Raw genomic sequence first — 18,740 nt, 5'->3', positions numbered from 1 at the left:
GGTCAGTCAGCACGCACCTCCAAAGGCTGTCTACTGTCGCCGTCTCTCTCTGGATCGGATCGAGGTCGGGCTGCGGGGTGGTCTCAAAGCTGGACCGAGACCCCGTCACCCCACGCGGCCGTTTTGGTGTTAATTACATACGTCGTGTAATTAAAATGTTCCGACCGTGATCATAACGGCCGGTAACAGCGATCTATGGCCGTTTTGGTGGCAGCACAGTTGAGCTAGGCCGACCTGCTGGACGCTGCCTGTATGAAAACACTTGGTCTGTTCGTTAAATGTTTTTAATTTGTTCCAAATGGCTGCTGAACCGTCCGTGCTGTGCTTTGGTCCATGCTAGACAGACTCTTGCCCACACATCTCTGTGTATCATTGATGGCAAAAATTAATTTTTACCTATAGCCTACTTTGAAATTACATTTCAGAGCCTGTACTTTCTTACTTTTATTTGAGTAAAGGAGTTGAATCAGCAGCTACTTCTACCAGATTTATTTTTTATTTTTTGTTTTTTACACAAGTATCTGTACGCTACTGTACAGAATGACACCTCTGCACTCTGCAATGGCATTTATTTTTCACTAGCCCTTTGTCTTGGGTAAATTTTATTTTAGGCTATTATTTATTTTTATTTTACGTTTTATTTTGAACTGAAAGCCTTGTTCACATAGCCTATTGTTTGTTTCAAATAGAAAGTGCAATAAAAACATGTTTTATCTAACATAATGTATAATCGTGATTAATAATCGTGATTTCAATATCGACAAAAATAATCGTGATTATCATTTTGGCCATAATCGTGCAGCCCTAGCTTCAAGTCACAACTTACGACTTTGTAGCGTTCCAGGCAACCCACTCGTGTTTTTCCGACCTGTTTTACCTGTGAAAGTCACTATAACGGCCACTCGTAACTTCCAACCCGTGAACTCGTAGCAGATCGAACTGGTACGACTTCACAGGTCGGAAAAACACGAGTTACGGGCTGCCCCGAACGCACCATAACGTCTTGTCAGCCGATGGAGTTAGCAGCCCCCACCCTCGTCCCTACGTCACCATATTCAGGCGCATCCCTTGGCTGCACCAGACTGGCTCTGGCTGCACACACAGCCCTTTATGCCGTTCTCTCTCCTCATTGGATAAAACTTGTAGGATACGAGAAAAGTTTTCTCCTCGGCTCAGAGCAGAGCAGAGTGACTGAGAGACCCGTGTTTCGGTCCAAACACTCTATGTAAGTGATTGCTGTCGGAAGATATAGGGTAAGTGTACCTATTAAGCCCACCAAATCTGCTTTTCAGCCATTTTTAATATATACCACCCCAATTTAAGTGAAAACATTTTAGTTCAAATGATAGTCTATTGTCTAATTTGAAGTGTCAATCGTTCATTTATAGCAATTTTTATTGTTTTTATTGTTTAATTTGTCAAAATATACCAAAAATCTGGCATGGGCTTAATGGGTACTTAATGTACCCTTTAAGCCCATGGGTGTTCCAAATAAGCCCACTTCATGATTTGTTGATAAATACATATATATATTTAAAAATCTTAAAAATCCAAACTTATTCTATTAAAATATGTAATCTCTTAGCTCTCAATAGCTATTTTCATTTTGTCTCCACTCCTCTCCTCGGCCCTGTAAACGGCATTTGAAATAGGCATGATCGGCCTATTTGCTGTGTTGTCAACACAGAAAAAGCTAAACTTACAACATGTCTTCTTTGGAATGTAGCCAAAAAACTATTCATGAACAAAATAAAAATTAGAATGGAAATTACTCTTCGGTACTTAAGCTTTCAATATCTGTTGTCATTTTGTCTGTATCTCTATCCTACATTATACAATTGGCATTTACATTTGGCCAAATTTTCTGGTCCAGCCAGCTGGTTGAAAGTGTTTTTATCTAGATTTCTGAAGACCCAATGACTGAGAGAAAGACAGTTTCCTGGTTCAATACTATTTTAAGGATAATAAATTAATCAATTTCAGTATTTACAACTAAACAAATAACTTTTTAAACATAAAAACACAGCTTAAATAGAAACAATGAATAAAATGAATGAATTGGCCGATGCAATATCACTAATATTTAAATTTGGGTATTTAATTATCTGAATTATGAAGCTGATTGATTAATTGAGGTCAAACTTAGGCAGGAAAATGGTTCAAAAGTCAAAAGGAAGAAACTCTCCATTGAAACACAGCCAGTGGGCTTAATGGGAGCAGGTGGGCTTAAAGGGAACATCAGTGAATTACTGGTTAAAAATCTGAATATTTTTATTCTACACACATGGCATTTAAAAACAACTACATGACATGAATCTATATAAGCTGCACTAACATAACATGAAAAGTATTAATTGATCATGTATTTAAGTAATTAGCTATACTCATTTACATCTGCCCTAAATGGTGTGATTTTTTTGCTACTGTCCCCTTTAAGCCCACTTGGTAAAAATGTTAATTAAAAAATAAATAAAGATAAATATTCATATGTATTATCAATTTAACAATAAAATAGGATATTCTGCATACAAAAATGTAAACTATCCATGTTTATCATGCTTTATGTCATGGCAATGAACAATGCTATGCAGTGGCTGTGTGCAGTGGCATGTGGGCTGTTTGCTAGCATGCTAAAATGCATATTTTGAATTCAAAAGAAAAACTATTTCTAATTCTAGAAAAATTCTAACACATGTTTTATTTAAAGCACTAATCTCTTAAATTTTGGTAACAAATGAGTTCTTAGCTAAAGTCGGAGTAGAAATATGGAATAAATATTGTTTTTTCAGGGCATCAAAATCACTGAAGTTTTTTTGCAACTTCTTCGGGAGCAGCAGGCACATGTCACACATATGCTTCGATACCTCAAGATTGACAAATCTGATTTGCTTAGAATAAAAAGTATAATTTATGTAACAAGCTGCTTCATTGGAAGAACCATGAACAAGCAAAAATGGTGATGTAGTTTTTTTTTTATTTGACTCAGAAGTCACAAGTGGGCTTATATGGTACGTGGGCTTAATAGGTACACTTACCCACTATTTAAGACTTGCATTAACACAAAAATATCGCTTACTTCTGCTTTAAAGTTAATTTAAAATGGTATTGAAACTATATGTGAAGAGACAGTGATACCTACAGCTAAGTTTGGTTACAGCTGCATCTAAAAGTGATATTCAACAAGGTAGAATATAAAAAACAAGCCATCTCTGCTGTAATAATGAAAATAAAAATTTGCTATTTGTAGACGCTCAAACTACAAAGTTCCATGGTCTTTTCATTCACTCTTTTGTCTGATGATAAACAAACTGTTATAAAAAATGTGGTTGAGAAATAAAAGCTGAAGTTAATGTCAGACGTGTTTCTGCTGCTGTAGTTGATGTATGATCTCAGTACAATTTTGGTATCACCATTTCTGACTGAAATGTTTAAAATGTAGAAATCCACTTTATAACCACGGGCTTATTCATCAGTGTGTGGATCATAATTGTAATTAAAGATGAGCTTCAGTTTTTATGAAGTGTATTATGAAGCAATAACAGTAACACTATATTCATTTAGTGTGACAGACCCCCCCCACATCAGTGAATGAACATGAGAGGTCTGGAAACTGATTTGTATAAACATACTGATTGTTATTTATCACACTGTTGTAAAGTCTTGTCCCAGGGATCTGATTGGTCAGTAGTTTGTCTGTTGACAGGTTTTGATCTGATCCTCTAAAGTTCAGCGTCAGTTACCAGAGGGTTCACCCGCTGACTAAAAACGATGGCAGGGTAACCCCAGCAACCCTCAGTCCTGCTTCATAGTGCAGGATTCTGACAGAGTACCCAGGGGACAAAATCCCAGTTTTTTGAAAAACAGACACGGAGCATTGTAAAAGGTTTGACAGCAGAAATGATATCTAGGAACTTCAAGGATTAAAACCTGGGTGGACAACCCGCTCAACTAGCTGCTGGAAAGCTACAGGGCCCAAAACCCCTTTCTTGGGTCATTTTGCTGGCGAAATGATGTAAATGCAAATATTTAGGTACTACAATGGCTAAATAGTCATACAACTATAAAATTTGGCAGAGAGTATCTTGACACATAGGGGGAAGCATGAAAAAAAGATTCTGGGGTTTGTTGCAAATCGATTTTAAGATATCACCCTCAACATCCCAAAAAAGACAAAAAAAAGTACTGTTCGCCTGACAAATTCTCATGAAAATGTTTATTTTTCCGCACTTTATGGAGAATATCTAGGCTTAACATGTATATAGAAAATTTCCTTAATTCATAGGCTTCCATTTGAGTCCAAGATAGCCTTTCAACTAGCTATTGGAAAGCTACAGGCTGTCAATGCAACACCTATTGTGAAAAACTCCATGTTAACTGACATGATCAGAAACCATTCTATTTCTGGTCTCCTCTAAGTGAACAGATAGATAGAGAAGACCGTTGGCCACAGCAAGTGGGGCTTTTGAGATAGAAAGGCTATTTTGGACTCAAATGGAATCTTATGAATTAAGGTAGGAAATTTTCTATATACATGTTAGGCATAGATATTCTCCATAAAGTGCTGAAAAATAATAATTTTCATGAGAATTTGTCAGGCGAACAGTAGCCTACTTTTTGAGGGTGAGGGTGTTGAGGGTGATATCTTAAAATCAAGTTGCAACAAACCCCAGAATCTTTTTTTCATGCCTCCCCCTATGTGTCAAGATACTCTCTGCCAAATGTTATAGTTGTATGACTATTTATGCCATTGTAGTACCTAAATATTTGCATTTACATCATTTTGCCAGCAAAATGACCCAAGAAAGGGGTTTTGGGCCCTGTAGCTTTCCAGCAGCTAGTTGAGCGGGTTGTCCACCCAGGTTTTAATCCTTGAAGTTCCTAGATATCATTTCTGTTGTCAAACCTTTTACAACGCTCCGTGTCTGTTTTTTTGCTTTGCCCCATGGGTAGAGTACAGGCCATAATAATCTCTAAATTAATCAGTTCATTTTTGGACACATAAACAAAGTCAGTGTGTCAGTATCAGACTGATATCCAACTCCTATCATTAAATCTACGGTGGTAGTTTTGCACTGGTTCATGTCCAGGGTAGACGCTGAATGACTCCTCTTCACCCCTCATGTCAGAAGAGAAAATAATTATAAATAAATTATAATAGCAAATATTATATTATTACTCGGGATGCACCAATCAGTATAAGAACTTGACCCAACCCCTCTCCAACCATAAACTGCCCCTCGGACCGACCTGATGGGAACCCTCCAGTATGGCTGGCCTCCTACGGGTCTGGTGGTGGCCAGCCCTACTGTATGGAAGAACTTATGGGATGGAGAGAGGTAAAAGATTTAAAAAATTGAGAATAAAATAATGGTAATAATAAATAAAATACAAGAGAAAGAATAAAACAAACAAAACAAACCCAAATTTAAAAGAAAAATTCAAAAATAACAGAACTAACGACTATATAAAACCCCACCAGTCCCCTCCTGCTCCCACTCTGGGGGTCTTGGTCCTCAGGGGCCAGCGGGAGGTCAAAGAGATAATGGATATGTTTCTTTTTTTTCTCTCTCTCATCCATCCCTTCACCTCTCTCTCTTTCTCTCTTTAGTTAATAATCCCTATAGTCTTAAGCCAGGAACACACCGCCACGACGCTTCCCGACGCCGACGGCTTTGGCCGACGAGTCTGTCGCCTCTCGTCGGGAGAAAGGAAAAAGTGAAAACACACCGCCCCGACTGCCGACCAGAGCGATTGAGTGGCGAGGACTCCCCCATAAAATACAGACCAATACAGACCAGGGGCAGCCCTGCTCACTTTTCATTCAAACAAACTAATGCCACTGCCACAGTTAATTTCATCAATGAGACCAACATTAATCTCCCCAAAACAATTTAACCAGCCACGTGTTAACAGCGCTAAAGCCAAAATTAAAACAGTTTTTAGCAGCTTACTGCTGTGGCTTGGTTGCCGCGAATTGACGATAGCCGATGCTAATTTCTGTTAGCCCGTCTATGGTGTTTTACATTACACGTTAGCATTAAGCTAGCGGGCTTTATATGCTTGGTTGTGAGCTGTGTGTGTTTTGAACGTTGTTTCAAACTATGTGGGTTTGATTGAACATCTTTGATGTTTAATATATTGCCGCTTAATATATTGCTTTACTCCTCTTTTTATTTTGTATACCATTTTTACTGTAGGACAGGCTAGGACACCGTTTGTTTACTGTGGTCACTTCCGTCCCTCCCACACACCGCGCTGATTCGCTTAGGGCACCGCCAATCGGAATCGCCATAGCTAGCACACAGCCAATCAGAGTACCCGACGAGTCTACTCTCCCGACGGCCGACGAGTCCCGATTGAGCATGTTCAATCGGCCCCGACGAGACCCGACAAGACCCGACGCTCCCCGACGGAGAGGAACACACCAAACAGACGAGCTCCCGACGCCGTCCGACGAGGCCCGACGCCCGACGGTCGGCTCGGTGTGTCCCTGGCTTTAGCAGTAGGTTCGTTACCTTTAATTGTCGGTGCAAGCTGTTTTTAGAACGGTGGAGCAGAGCCGTGAGCTGCTCAGAGCTACGCTACGGAGGCTAATGGGATTACTTGGTTTCCCTCATCAAACTCATCAAATACACAATCCAACAACTCCAAAACGCTCAGGTGAACAAGTTGTGACCGGCACATTCACCACGCAATGAGATAATAACAGAACGTTACCAGACAGAGATGTTTTAGAGGGAAACTTGTCCACCAGAGCGTTTTGGAGTTGCTGGATTGATGAGTTTGATGAGGGAAACCAAGTAATCCCATTAGCCTCCATAGCGTAGCTCTGAGCAGCTCGCCGCTCTGTTCCGCCGTTCTAACAGCTTGCACCAACAATTAAAGGTAACGAACCTACTGCTATGACTATAGGGATTATGGCAATGGGCCAGTTTGCCAAAATGTTTAACTATCCCTTTTACTGACTACTGTATTCTCTCCTGGTCCAAATATCTCACACAAGAAATCAATCACATGTAGACACACACACACACAAAAGAAAAAATCTAAGCCCACTTTTTTTTGTTTTGTTTTGTTCTTTTCTCTCTGTTGGCATACTTTGTGTCTTGTTTGTTCTGTGCTGTTGTTTGTTAATCAGCTATGCACCCCTGTATTATTTGATTGTATCATCATCCTGTACTGCCCTATATAAATATATTTTTTCAAAACTTAATCAAATGCAAAAACCTAAAGGGTTAGCCAGAAATCGGTTTATTTATACGTATATATATACTTTATACTGACATGTTGCTGTTTCTGAGCTGAGATTCTACTGATCCGTGACCACTCGGCCCAATGCACATGCAGGTGTGACCTGTCTCCACAACACCACTCAGGCTGAGCGGAACATTTGTTTCTTATGTTGTCAGGACCACACACTACCTCAGAGCAGCTTGAGGGTTTCGGTTGTTGGTCAGGCAGAACAGGTGAGTGTGAACTCTGGGATTTGACTGGAGGTGTGTACATCCACCTGTTCCAGCCTTTTCAAGGTGTAAAGAAAAAAAGAAAAGAAAAAGTGTTGGCGTGGATAAAAAGTGAAGCAGATGGTGGAGCTGTGCGAACCTTCCTCACAATAATATGTCTGATAAACACTAATATTGGAGGTGATCCGAGCCCGGGGAAGACCCAGGACACACTGCAGTGGTCCTGGTTGGGTGCTTTTCTTTTTGTAGTTGATGCAACTGACTCGCTCGATGTCGTTTTTGGTGGTCGTGCCGCCACTCCTTAAAAAAATCCTAGCAGAAACACCGGTTTGAGTAGTTTTTTAAGAAAATAAAAGTCAAAAGTCTCTGATTCCAGCTTCTTAAATGTGAATATTTCTGGTTTCTTTGTTCCTTTATGACAATAAACTGAGTCTCTCTTTGGTTTGTGGACAAAACAAGACATTTGAGGACGTCATCTGGTGGTTTGAGAAACACTGATTGACATTTTACAAGATTTTTCAACATTTTATTGACCAAACCACTAATCGATTAATCGTTTAAATAATTGACAGATTCATCGATAATGAAAATAACCGTTATTTGCAGCCCTAAACGCATGACGTCTGTCCGACTACCTATTTCTCCGACCATACATTTCTTTATCTTTGCGTCCATTAGTCCAACCTCCCATTTCTCCAACTTAAGTAACCCTAACCCTAACACTGTAGAATAACTCAGATCAAATCAGATAATCTGAGTTATTCTACAGTGTTAGGGTTAGGGTTACTTAAGTCGGAGAAATGAGCGGTCAGACTTTTGGGCGGTCGGACTGACGTATGCTCCCCGTTAAGTCAGGCACTGGCTCTGACCCGGCACTGGAACCAGTTTGGTGGAAACGGGATATCTGTCACTCAGCTGGTCTGGGAACCAACACTGGTGTTTAATCTCCTGGGCTGGGGCCAAAAAGTCTGTTTTTTCTCAGGAAGCTTCAAAGTGAATCAAGTCAGCTGAGGTATCTGAGCAGTACATCCCATCCCACTGTAGTACACACAGTGACTCATTTACTCTACATAACTAATGTATAGAAACGCCAGGAAATCTGATACTGTACTGACTTATTATTCTACTCTGGCCTCGTGCTCAGTTCCTTATTTTTTATTTAACTGTTTTTTCAAGGTTCAAGGTTCAGTTAACCATCATCAGCATGCTTACACATGAAACCAAATTTGTACTCAGGACCAGCAGCGTACAATAACAGTAAGCCTTATAATTCCTATGTATAATTAAAATAAAATAATAAGCACATAATGAATACTGAAGAAAACAGGGCGGCCTGTTAAAACAGAGCACAGCAGCACATTCAAATAAGCATGCAGCATATTAGCAGCATAGCAGTAATGAACTTCAACATGGCATCGAGGTCAGAGGCTCAACTTTCTCTGTTTTTTTCCCTTTAATTTGATCTTATTTCAATCCCACTTTCTTTGTGTTTGTGCTTTTATTGTCCACGTGCCACCGTCTGCTCCCTCTGAATCCTCTGTCACATCTTTCCTTTACTTTTCATCTTCTTCCTCCTGCAGTTTAATAGCAACAACTCCATCAGCTCCATCAGCAGCACACAGAGGAGGAAACCAGACTTCACTTGGTTAGAATGTGATGTCTGATGTAACGGTAGCTGCTGCTTCTTCAACAGTTTGTCTACTTTGTCATTCTGTCTTTTACTTTCACTTCACAGGAACACGTGATCATCACATCATGTCTCTAATGGCACCGACCAAGTACTGACTGAGTGTAATGACACAGTTATGAATATAACGGAGCTGCAGGAACTTCAGACTCCTCCAGGAACCAGAGAAGATGACTCCGTTTCTGAAACCAGGATATGATATTTACATGTGTAAACTCACAGCACTAAGAAACCGGATCACGACCATCTTACAAGATTTGACTTCAGTTTCATCAGAGGAAAATATGTAACGGCAACTTCCACACACACAACCATGGTCAAACTGTGAAAATGTCATCTATTGCTCCTCAAAGCCCAAAGTAACGTCCAAAACCAACCACACGCGTCTAATATGAGACTCCAACTAATGACTGTTTCACATAAAGATAACCTTGCCAATTATTTTCTAGCATGTCTCATGTTTTTATCTATAAAATGTTATTAAAAGGTAATAACTTCACATTGTTTTTTTCCCTCTAAGCTGACTGACATCATCAGTCAACGATCAAAACTAATCAATTTCCTGTTAACTGACATGTGGATTGACCAGTGTGACTCTGGTTACTGATGCAGAAGAGTAACAAGTTTACACAACGCCTGAGAATGGAGTCTACTGGAAAATATTACCTCTAAAAATTCATCACTAATCAGTAAAGTTTTCATTTCAAATTGATTATCAAGCACAAAAACCTTAAAAAGGTTTTTGTGCTTGTTTTAATATTTTTAAATACATTATTTTAATTCTTAACATTTTCCTGATTACATTAGTGATCGGTCCAGAAATATATGTTTTCCAATCTCCCTTCAGTCTGCACCCATTCATTGCTGTCCAGATAAAGAGCACAAACACACACACACCACAGAAGACACAACACACCACACAGTGAGACTGTGGCGTTTCAGTCGTTCAGTTAATGTTTGGAAACGTCCTGGTCAGCACAGGTGTTCATGTCTCTGTGGACGTTATCATCTGCACCTGGACAGAGACGCCCCCCCCCCCCCCTGCTCTGTCAGGGCCACAGGCCAAAGAGAAAACACGACTGTGTTTAAACGCTGTGTCGGCAGTCAGTTTGACCCAGAGTCAGTTCTAGTAGAAGAACTACAGGTTATTTCTGTATCGAACAACACTGACTAACCCCTTGATTATTCCATGGAAATAGAGCACCTGTTTTTATCTATGAAATGTTCAGAAATTGTAAGACGATGTAAGTCGGTTTGTCTTACATCGTTTCTATATCTCTCTATATTTGTTACTCTTCTACTTTTTTTACCTTGTAGGCTATGTTACAAATGCTACTGTAACAACCACATATCCCATGTGTGGGATTAAATAAACTGTCTTATGTCTTAAGAGTCAAAAGATTTTCAGTCTAATATGATAAACAGAAAAGCAGCCAATTCTCATAAGCAAGAATCTGGAGACTAAAAAATATATATATTTCAGTTTTTATCCACAAAAATAAAAAGGCTGAAGCATCAGTGCTGTTGCTAGGGGTTACCTGCAGGCTAATGAAAGGTGGTTAACCTGAGGTGCATTAACTGCATATTACATTTGAGCTACAATCACTGCTTTATTCTGTTTCATTGTGGCTGGAGATTCATTTTAAGTGTGAGAGTTTTAACCCGTGTCTGTGGTCAGTTCAACCAGATGGGTACAATACAAGACAGTGTCAAAAGTTTGTTCACTGTAGCATCCCTCGTGTTGTTATGGTTACCGGCAGGTGATGGAGAGGTGGTTAAAGTGTTGCTCTGGACTGAACAGGTCTAGCCTAATTGAAGAGCTTTGACATGCATGCTGTTTCCTCTCTGAACACAAACAAACAGAAGCTGAGGTTACTCATTAACACACGGAGAGTGAGGCGCTGCTGTGTGTTTTGATAACATGTCTCTATCTTGTTTCAGCGCCGTTATCGTATGTCACCTCCACAACCGTAACGTAAGTTAGTTCACCTCGCAGTAAGCTAACTTACACCGTTTATACGGGATCCACCTGTGTAGCCACAGTAGCATTAGCACTGCTTCTAGCTTGTTGCTCTTGTGTTGTGCTAGCTGACGTTAGCTTCGTAACGTTACCTGCTCCACGGTAGCCGGGTCCATGGACTGCAGCCGGGCGGCGTTCTCGTACTCGTCCTCGCTGTTGTTCCCGGCTCCTTCCTCCGTGTCCTGGCTGGAGCCCCCCACTCCCGGTCCGGTCACCCCGGGCTGGCCCCCGCCGGCCAGAGCCGCCACCACCCCGCCGGAGCAGGTGCCTGCCTGCCGCCGTCTCTTGCTCAGTCCGGGCCCGGAGCAGCAGCTGCCGATGCCTCCGCCGCAACCGACGACGCCGGCCGACACGACGAGCTCCCCGCGAGATCCGGTCACCATCCCGCCGCTGCTGTCCCGACCGTCTCCCGGCCCTACGGGGGACACAGAGCCGACGGGCGGCGGAGAGGCCTGCTGCGGCCGGGAGCTCGCCTCGATGCTCCGCCTGTCGTCCCTGGCGGAGGGCGGAGCGGGCTGATAGGACCACGGCGGAGGAGAAGCCCTCGGCCGCGCTCCGGTCCGCCCAGCGTGCGGGTGCTGGTGCGGGTCGGAGCCGCTCCGACGGTCGCTGTCATCGGCGTGGTCTGAGACGCCGACCCCTGAGCTGGGCTTCTTCTTCGGGAGAATCGTCATGGTGGTGAGCGTGTGAGGGAGGCAGGGAGGGGGTCAGAGGGTAAAGAGTCCTCCCTTTCTAGATCAAATGCCTCGGTGTGTTCGCCCTCTGGCCCGGCCGTTCGGCTCTAATCACCGAGCTAAGGTTCTTAACGAACCAGAACGGGCGACAGAAGCGACGACTCGGTTCCTTTTCGACGGTTTAGTTGAACAAAAACAAAACGCGTCTCCGTCTTCCCGTTCTCCGGCCGACCAGTCCACAACATCAACAGTCTGACGGTGCCTGTGACGTCACTTCCTGGTACGCGAGTACGTTCATCGGAGCTCAATTTTCTGTTATAATATTTTTTTTATAACACTACCACGAACTCATCCTGTAATTCCAGAAATCTGTACATTATCATGGACGTATAGCTTTCTTACATTTCAGTCATTTCTTAGCCTATGTCAATAACTACATACAAATGTACAGGTAGCCTATTTGTAGCCCATGTACCTATTTTCACAAGTACAAGTAGCCTATGAAATGTTTGTCCACAAAATTATTATTATTGTAGTGGGACAGGAAATTACAAACACATTTATCTAATAGATCAAAAATAGAAAAATGCCCATGCACAGCAGAAGTCAAGGTGCTGGTATTGTGGCCAAAGTATAACCATGTAAAGAAAAACCACATGTATTGTGGCTACTACCGCACACAAAACAGGATTAGGAATAGGAAGAGGCTCATGGAGCCCGATGAAGCTGTAAGCGAAACGCGTTGCTCTATTAAATCTTGATCCTCTTCCTAATCCTGTCTTGTGTGCGGTATAGCCACAATATATGCGCTTTTTCTTTACTTGGCCTATTATAGATTAAAATAATTTTCGACAGAAAGAAAGATTAATAGAATAAATTCCATTTCAAAAAAATTGCTGTGAATTAAAAGCATAGCCTACGTCTTTAAAAGGATTAGCCTAATGATAATATTTCCTTGATATAGGCTAAATATTATTTTCAAACTTGAATGAAATAGCTATTCACTCATTCACTCAAAGAAAATAGTTCAGCAAAATGGTAATTATTTTAACAGAGAGAGAAAAATAAATAAGAATAAAAATGGTTAACAGAGGCTCTGTGTGTATGGTGGTTTTCAGACAGACCATGGCCAGGATTTTGGGGGTGAATGGAAAATGTAGGATAATGAAAAGAGTTTCCTATAAAGATGTCAGTTATATAGGCTATAATCTGCTGGATCAGTGTTTTCATTATAGTAAATGTAGAATCAGAAAACCTGCTGTATGCTCCTGTGAAAGATTTAAGCCTAACTTTTGGTTTAAAAAAAGATATTCATTTATTATATTGATTTGTTACTTAAGTCTGTAAAGTGAGCTGTGGAGGATCGAAGAGGCAGTGGCAGGCGCTGTTACAGCAGGTTTTTGCCTATGTTGCCTAGCAACCTGCAGAGAGGAAGTTAAGCAGTGATGGAGAACAAGATTTCAGGTTCTCAAAAGGAAACATTTCACTACTGGAAGGAGAGAGTTACTGTCCTCATGGCGCCACCGTGTGGAAACCAAGTGACTGCACCTGTCCAGGCTGACGTCACTGAACATGGATGATCCAGGGAGTTTGTTCATGTGTAAATCATCAACTAGCTACCTTCAGCACAGGTAGTTGATGTTGATGAGCAGGGGGTCAGAGCAGCAGGGGAGGCAGTCAGTGGTTTTCTCTGTCAGTTTTACACACACACAAGTTAGTGAAATTACAGTAGGTTAAAGTGATAGTAGCATTTTTTTTAAAGTGGGGTTGTATGATCTACAAATAGCCCCTAAGTACTTTAATTGTAGTAGAAGACTCTCCACACTCCTCCCGTTAGCCACGCCAGCCCATAGCCCTGCCCAGAGATTTACAACATACAGTGTTGTGAACAGACCCAAAGAAATGGCCTAAAAGAGGTTTTACCTGAAAAAAAAATACACAGTTCCATTGTTCGCTATAATATAATTTCTTCCAGCCCTTCAAAGTGCAGGAAAAACGCAGTTTTTATTTGGACCTAACCAACTCACGTATCCCTCTGGCCCAGGGTTAGCGCCCGCCGATGTTGGTTAGGTTCAAATAAAAACTGCATTTTTCCTGCACTTTGAGGGGCTGGCGTTGCTAACGGGAGGAGTGCAGAGAGTCTTCTACTGCAATTAAAGTACTTAGGGGCTATTTGTAGATCATACAACCCCACTTTAAAAAAAAATTCTACTATCCCTTTAACTGTTAGGGTTAGGGTAGGTTAGGTTAGGTTAGGTTACATTATGCCCATATGGGACATGCTCCTTTTAGTATGAACGCTTGATTTTATTTTGTTTTATTTTTATTATAGCAGTTATTGTTGTCATCATTTGTGTTATAGCCTATAGCCTATAGTATTTTTCATTTATCATTATGCTTGTTATTGTTGTTTTTATTGTTGGTACTATTATTTTGATTTACTATCTCATTCACTAGCCAAAATGCCTCTTTTTTATTATGGAAATTTTCAGGCTTCTTCCTCTCTCTCTATCCTCACAAATGTATTCTATTCAGTGCCAAGCAGTGGGATCTTACGGGCTGGGACTCAAAACATCTGTATTCATTATGTTCCTAGTATTGTCACTGTACTGTATTTATGTTGCCTAAAACAATCAAAAGATTGTTTAAAAAAGAACAACGATAATAATAGGAATAATAAACTGTATTATTGCAGAAACACTGATCCAGTCAACTGTTTATTTACGCATATATAAGTCTCAGATATACACAGTAACCAGGGAGCTAAGCAAGTTTCATCCGTTGCCACTCGTGTGCTATGTGCTCACTGCAGGGGAAAGCATAGACTGTAGGGAGACCAGGGATAGTTGTAACATAGGTCATTTGTAACACTTCCAATTTCCCCAATCAGTAACAAGTTATGAATCACCTGGTTCACTCTCATGCTCAGTTTAGTCCTTCTTTCATATGTGAAGAAGTAGCACTGTGTGGCAGACACAAGAAGGAAAAAAACTCATTATCTTTTATTATTTCATTTATTTTTTGTGATAGCATTGCCTACCTTGTAGTTCAACTCATCAAACCTACATCATGTTTATTGGTTGTCGATGTAGATATTTGTCATGCAAGTTGTTAGTGCTAATGTTTTAGTTGTTAGCTGTAAGGTAAGCAGGTACATGGCTACATGAGACTGGTTTTGCTACATGCTGTCATTGCAGTTGGTGCAAATGGTTGTGTCCACATGCACCTGTCTGCCAAAGAGAAGGAGGCTGCAGTTTTATGAAATCATCATCTAAAAACTCTGTCTAATATTAAAATATGTTTGATGATCTTAAACATTTAGGTGTGATAAATATGCAAAAAAGTAAAAACGTTTTCTGTATATGAAGGGAAAGCAGCAATCACTCCTGCAATGTTTGGCTTTGTTGGACAAAAAATAGATAGAATAGAATATTTCTCTAAAATACAATTGTCTTCATCATAAATTCTATTCATCACTTGCTCATGTTTTAGAAGTCCTTAAAGCAGAAGTAAGTGATATATTTGTGTTAATATAAGTCTTAAATAGTTATATCTTCCGACAGCAATCACTTACATAGAGTGTTTGGACTGAAACACGGGTCTGTCAGTCACTCTGCTCTGCTCTGAGCCGAAGAGAAAACATTTATCGTATCCTACAGTTTTTATCCAATGAGGAGAGAGAACGGCATGCAGGGCTGTGTGTGCAGCCAAGGAACGCCGTGAATGTGGTGACGTAGGGACGAGGACTGTTATGGTGCGTTCAAGGCAACTCGTATTTTTCCGACCGTGAAGTGGTACCAGTTCGATCTGGTACGAGTTCACCGGTCGGAAGTTACGAGTGGCCGTTATAGTGACTTTCACTGGTAAAACAGGTCGGAAAAACACGAGTGGGTTGCCTGAAACGCTACAAAGTCGTAAGTTGTGACTTGAAGCTGTAATTTACGATTTCAAAAGCCTGCCTGGAACGCAGCATTAGCGAAAACGACCGGACCACTTACTTCTGCTTTTTGCAAAATCTGACTTTACTAATGGAGTTACCAAAGCAGGCATCGGTGGCATGAAAAGGAAAGACTGAGGTCAAGTAGCTACAAAGTGTATTTTATTACCCACTGTCATGGTTTGTCTTATTTCTTGTTTTATTTTGAAATTAGTGTCCTGTCTTCCCGTGTGTCCCCTGCTGTAATTAGCCTACCTTGCGTGTCTGACCTGTGTTGCTTTCCCCACAGGTGCCTTGTTTCTCCTCTGTCTCTACTAATAATAATACTTAATAATAATAGTTCTGTTTAAGTATGGAGGTGTTGTTTTTTAGTATATAGTATATACTTATAATAAGTATATATTTTTTTGGCTTTTCGTGCCTTTATTTGATAGGACAGCTGAGAGAGACAGGAAATGGGAGGCAGAGAGAGGGGGAACGACATGCAGGATAGGGCCGCTCGACACGGGACTCGAACCGGGGCCGCCTGCAGCGAGGACCGCAGCCCCAACACATGGGGCGGGTGCTCCACCAACTGAGCTAAACACCACCCCAAGTAGCCTATGGAGGTGTTTAAAGAAAATGAATATGAATCTAAAATTCACTGGCTCCACAGGAGGTTGGCCAGTCAAGGGTCTCATCTCAGCTTGTGATCAACATCACAGTATTTCTGAGGAGCTGCCTTCATGAATCTGGAACAAACACACGCAGCCATACGTCTTCAGATCAGAGCCTCTGTTCTGACAGTTCTCCGTTTCCCCCCTTAGCCTTAAAGTGATCATTTTGAATCTCTTGGTTGATTTTTGAGTTCCATTTTTTGTAGAGTGTCTGCACTTTTTTATTATTATTATGATTTATCTTACTTTTAAAGGTGACCAGTATTACAAAGCTTGTTTTAAAATTCCCTGGCCGTCTGGATTTTTACTTGAGTTTTTAAGGGCAAACACTTGATATCATTTATTTTAATCATATTGTTGAGTTTGTTAAAACAGTATTTCAAGAGTGTGCCTTTTTGTAGTTGGTGTTTAAATATTGTCAATAAATGCCATATAATAACACATGATTACATAATACATAGTCATATTTTAAAATTTCCTGTCAAGTTTTAACATTGATCTAGTGCAAGGCAGTATGTAATCACACGTTCTCTAACTAGTCCTTGGGCCAGACCAGTTACGGTATCACTTGAGTGGGCAAAACCTTACCTATACTAAATTGTTTTTAGGGTCAATATAAGTAAATAAAAATATGATAGCCTTTTCATAGGAGCAGCTTTTTATATTTTTTTTCTCATTTTGTTATTTTCCCCTGTAGGCAGATTGTCATTAATTCCAAAAAGAACACAGACGGCCGATAACACATTAAAAGTCATTTAACACTCTTTTTGGACATCATACATCATAGTTTTTTCATGGTCCTTCGAGCCGGAGCAAACACCTATGCTGGAAAATGGACCCATGACCCGTTCAGCAACATGATGGGAGAGAGCAAGGAGAAAGGCCACAGTGGGAGAGAATGCCTCCAAGATATCTAGACTTAACTTTATGGCAGGCCTCCCCAACAACCACAGGCCAGAGCAGCCTCCTGAATCTGTCCTACTGAGGCTGGAAGTGGCACAAGAGGTATGGTTCCAGACTTGATGGACAGAGTTGAGCAGTATGAGCAGGGTTACTCGGAGGGAGATACAGAAGAGGAATAACCCCTAATGCCCCCCCAATGTGAGAAAGCCCAGTCTGAACCAGCCCCTGTACCTTCTCTGGACCCCGGAAAGGTTTCCCAGTCTGCCCAGCCATTTGCTTATCACTCAAGCAGTGTTGTCCCATATCAGTTCCATTACATGCCCCCTCAGCCTGCACAGCAACCTCAAGCTCAAGGTTCTGTGTCTCAGCCAGCTCCAGTTTCATATGCCCCACCCTTTACTGGAGCTTTCCCCCTGCTAATCCCAGCTTCTCTTTAACTGTGGCTCCTGTGCAGCAAACTATGGGTTCCAGGTTTTCAACACGAGTAGAGGGATTGAGAAGGAGGAGATTGCCTTGCACAGCACAGATCAGAACCTCACAATGGTGCCGGTGGTATCAGGAATAAAGTCCAAAAAAAGGAAAGAAGTTCCACCGCACACAAAGGGGTCGTATAAACACTTATTTATTTATTTAAAAAGTCAAGCAGCAACGCGTTTCACCCGTGTGGGCTTCATCAGGCTTGTGGCTCAGACACAACCACTGCCCCTTGTAGGTTCTTGCTGCAATCAGTGGAATAAGCCGCAGCCCCACAGCTGGCCATGGGCTGGTCCAGCCTGTCTTCAACTCATCAACTCAACAGATATATCAAAGGTTCCCCAGGTTTCATAAATACAAATGCTACTACAAAAATTTACATCGATCTGAATTCAACACCATAAACAAGAGAACAAAGAGTAAAAATAACATTTAAAAAAAGGGAGGGGTGGGGATGTGCTGCTATTACTCCTCACTTGGTGGCTCATCTGAAAGTATGAGGGACAGATCATGAACTACTGACACAAATGGACCACATGAAGTAGCAAAAAACAAATATAAGGACCTATACAAGTCAATAAACAATTGCATGAATATGCTAAATAGTATTTTTTTAAGAAATCATGACAAAAACATTCAATATACATCGTATGAACTAAAATACTCAACTATTCCCAGTTCCCAAAATGGGAGAAGCGGTCTCTTGAATATACTACCTGTGTGAAAAGGAGGTAGGAAAAAATTCTAGAGTAAGGGACAACAACAGTGAGTAGAGGGATCTTCATTCCCATATTTCAGCCATGATGACCCTCATGGGTACTGTTGAAGATGGCTCTGACTAACTTGTTGCCAACAGAGGAACCTGAACTGTACAAATTTCATATTAGATCAGTTACAGCTCCTCTCTGCCCGCCATATTGCTCTTT

At 41.1% G+C, this 18,740-nt stretch overlaps 1 protein-coding gene across 4 annotated transcripts in view; it reads right to left on the bottom strand.

Moving 5' to 3' along the window:
• Nucleotides 1-12,098, bottom strand: part of otud5a (OTU deubiquitinase 5a) — a 43,385-nt gene extending 31,287 nt beyond the window's left edge. For 3 of the 4 annotated variants that reach the window (XM_085780783.1, XM_085780784.1, XM_085780785.1), the window contains exon 1: nucleotides 11,263-12,083. In XM_085780783.1, coding sequence (XP_085636909.1) covers nucleotides 11,263-11,844 — 582 coding nt within the window. In that variant the 5' untranslated portion in view covers nucleotides 11,845-12,083. Of the gene's footprint in view, nucleotides 1-11,262 lie in introns of all 4 variants that reach the window. The other variant, XM_085780786.1, reaches the window with a different exon arrangement.
• Nucleotides 12,099-18,740: the final 6,642 nt, after the last annotated feature.

Source organism: Trachurus japonicus, chromosome 7, assembly GCF_045865225.1.
Source record: "Trachurus japonicus isolate A0001 chromosome 7, Traja_1.0".
Taxonomy (NCBI): domain Eukaryota; kingdom Metazoa; phylum Chordata; class Actinopteri; order Carangiformes; family Carangidae; genus Trachurus; species Trachurus japonicus.
Note: the sequence above shows the minus strand (reverse complement) of the source record. Positions and strands in the feature narration are given on the sequence as shown.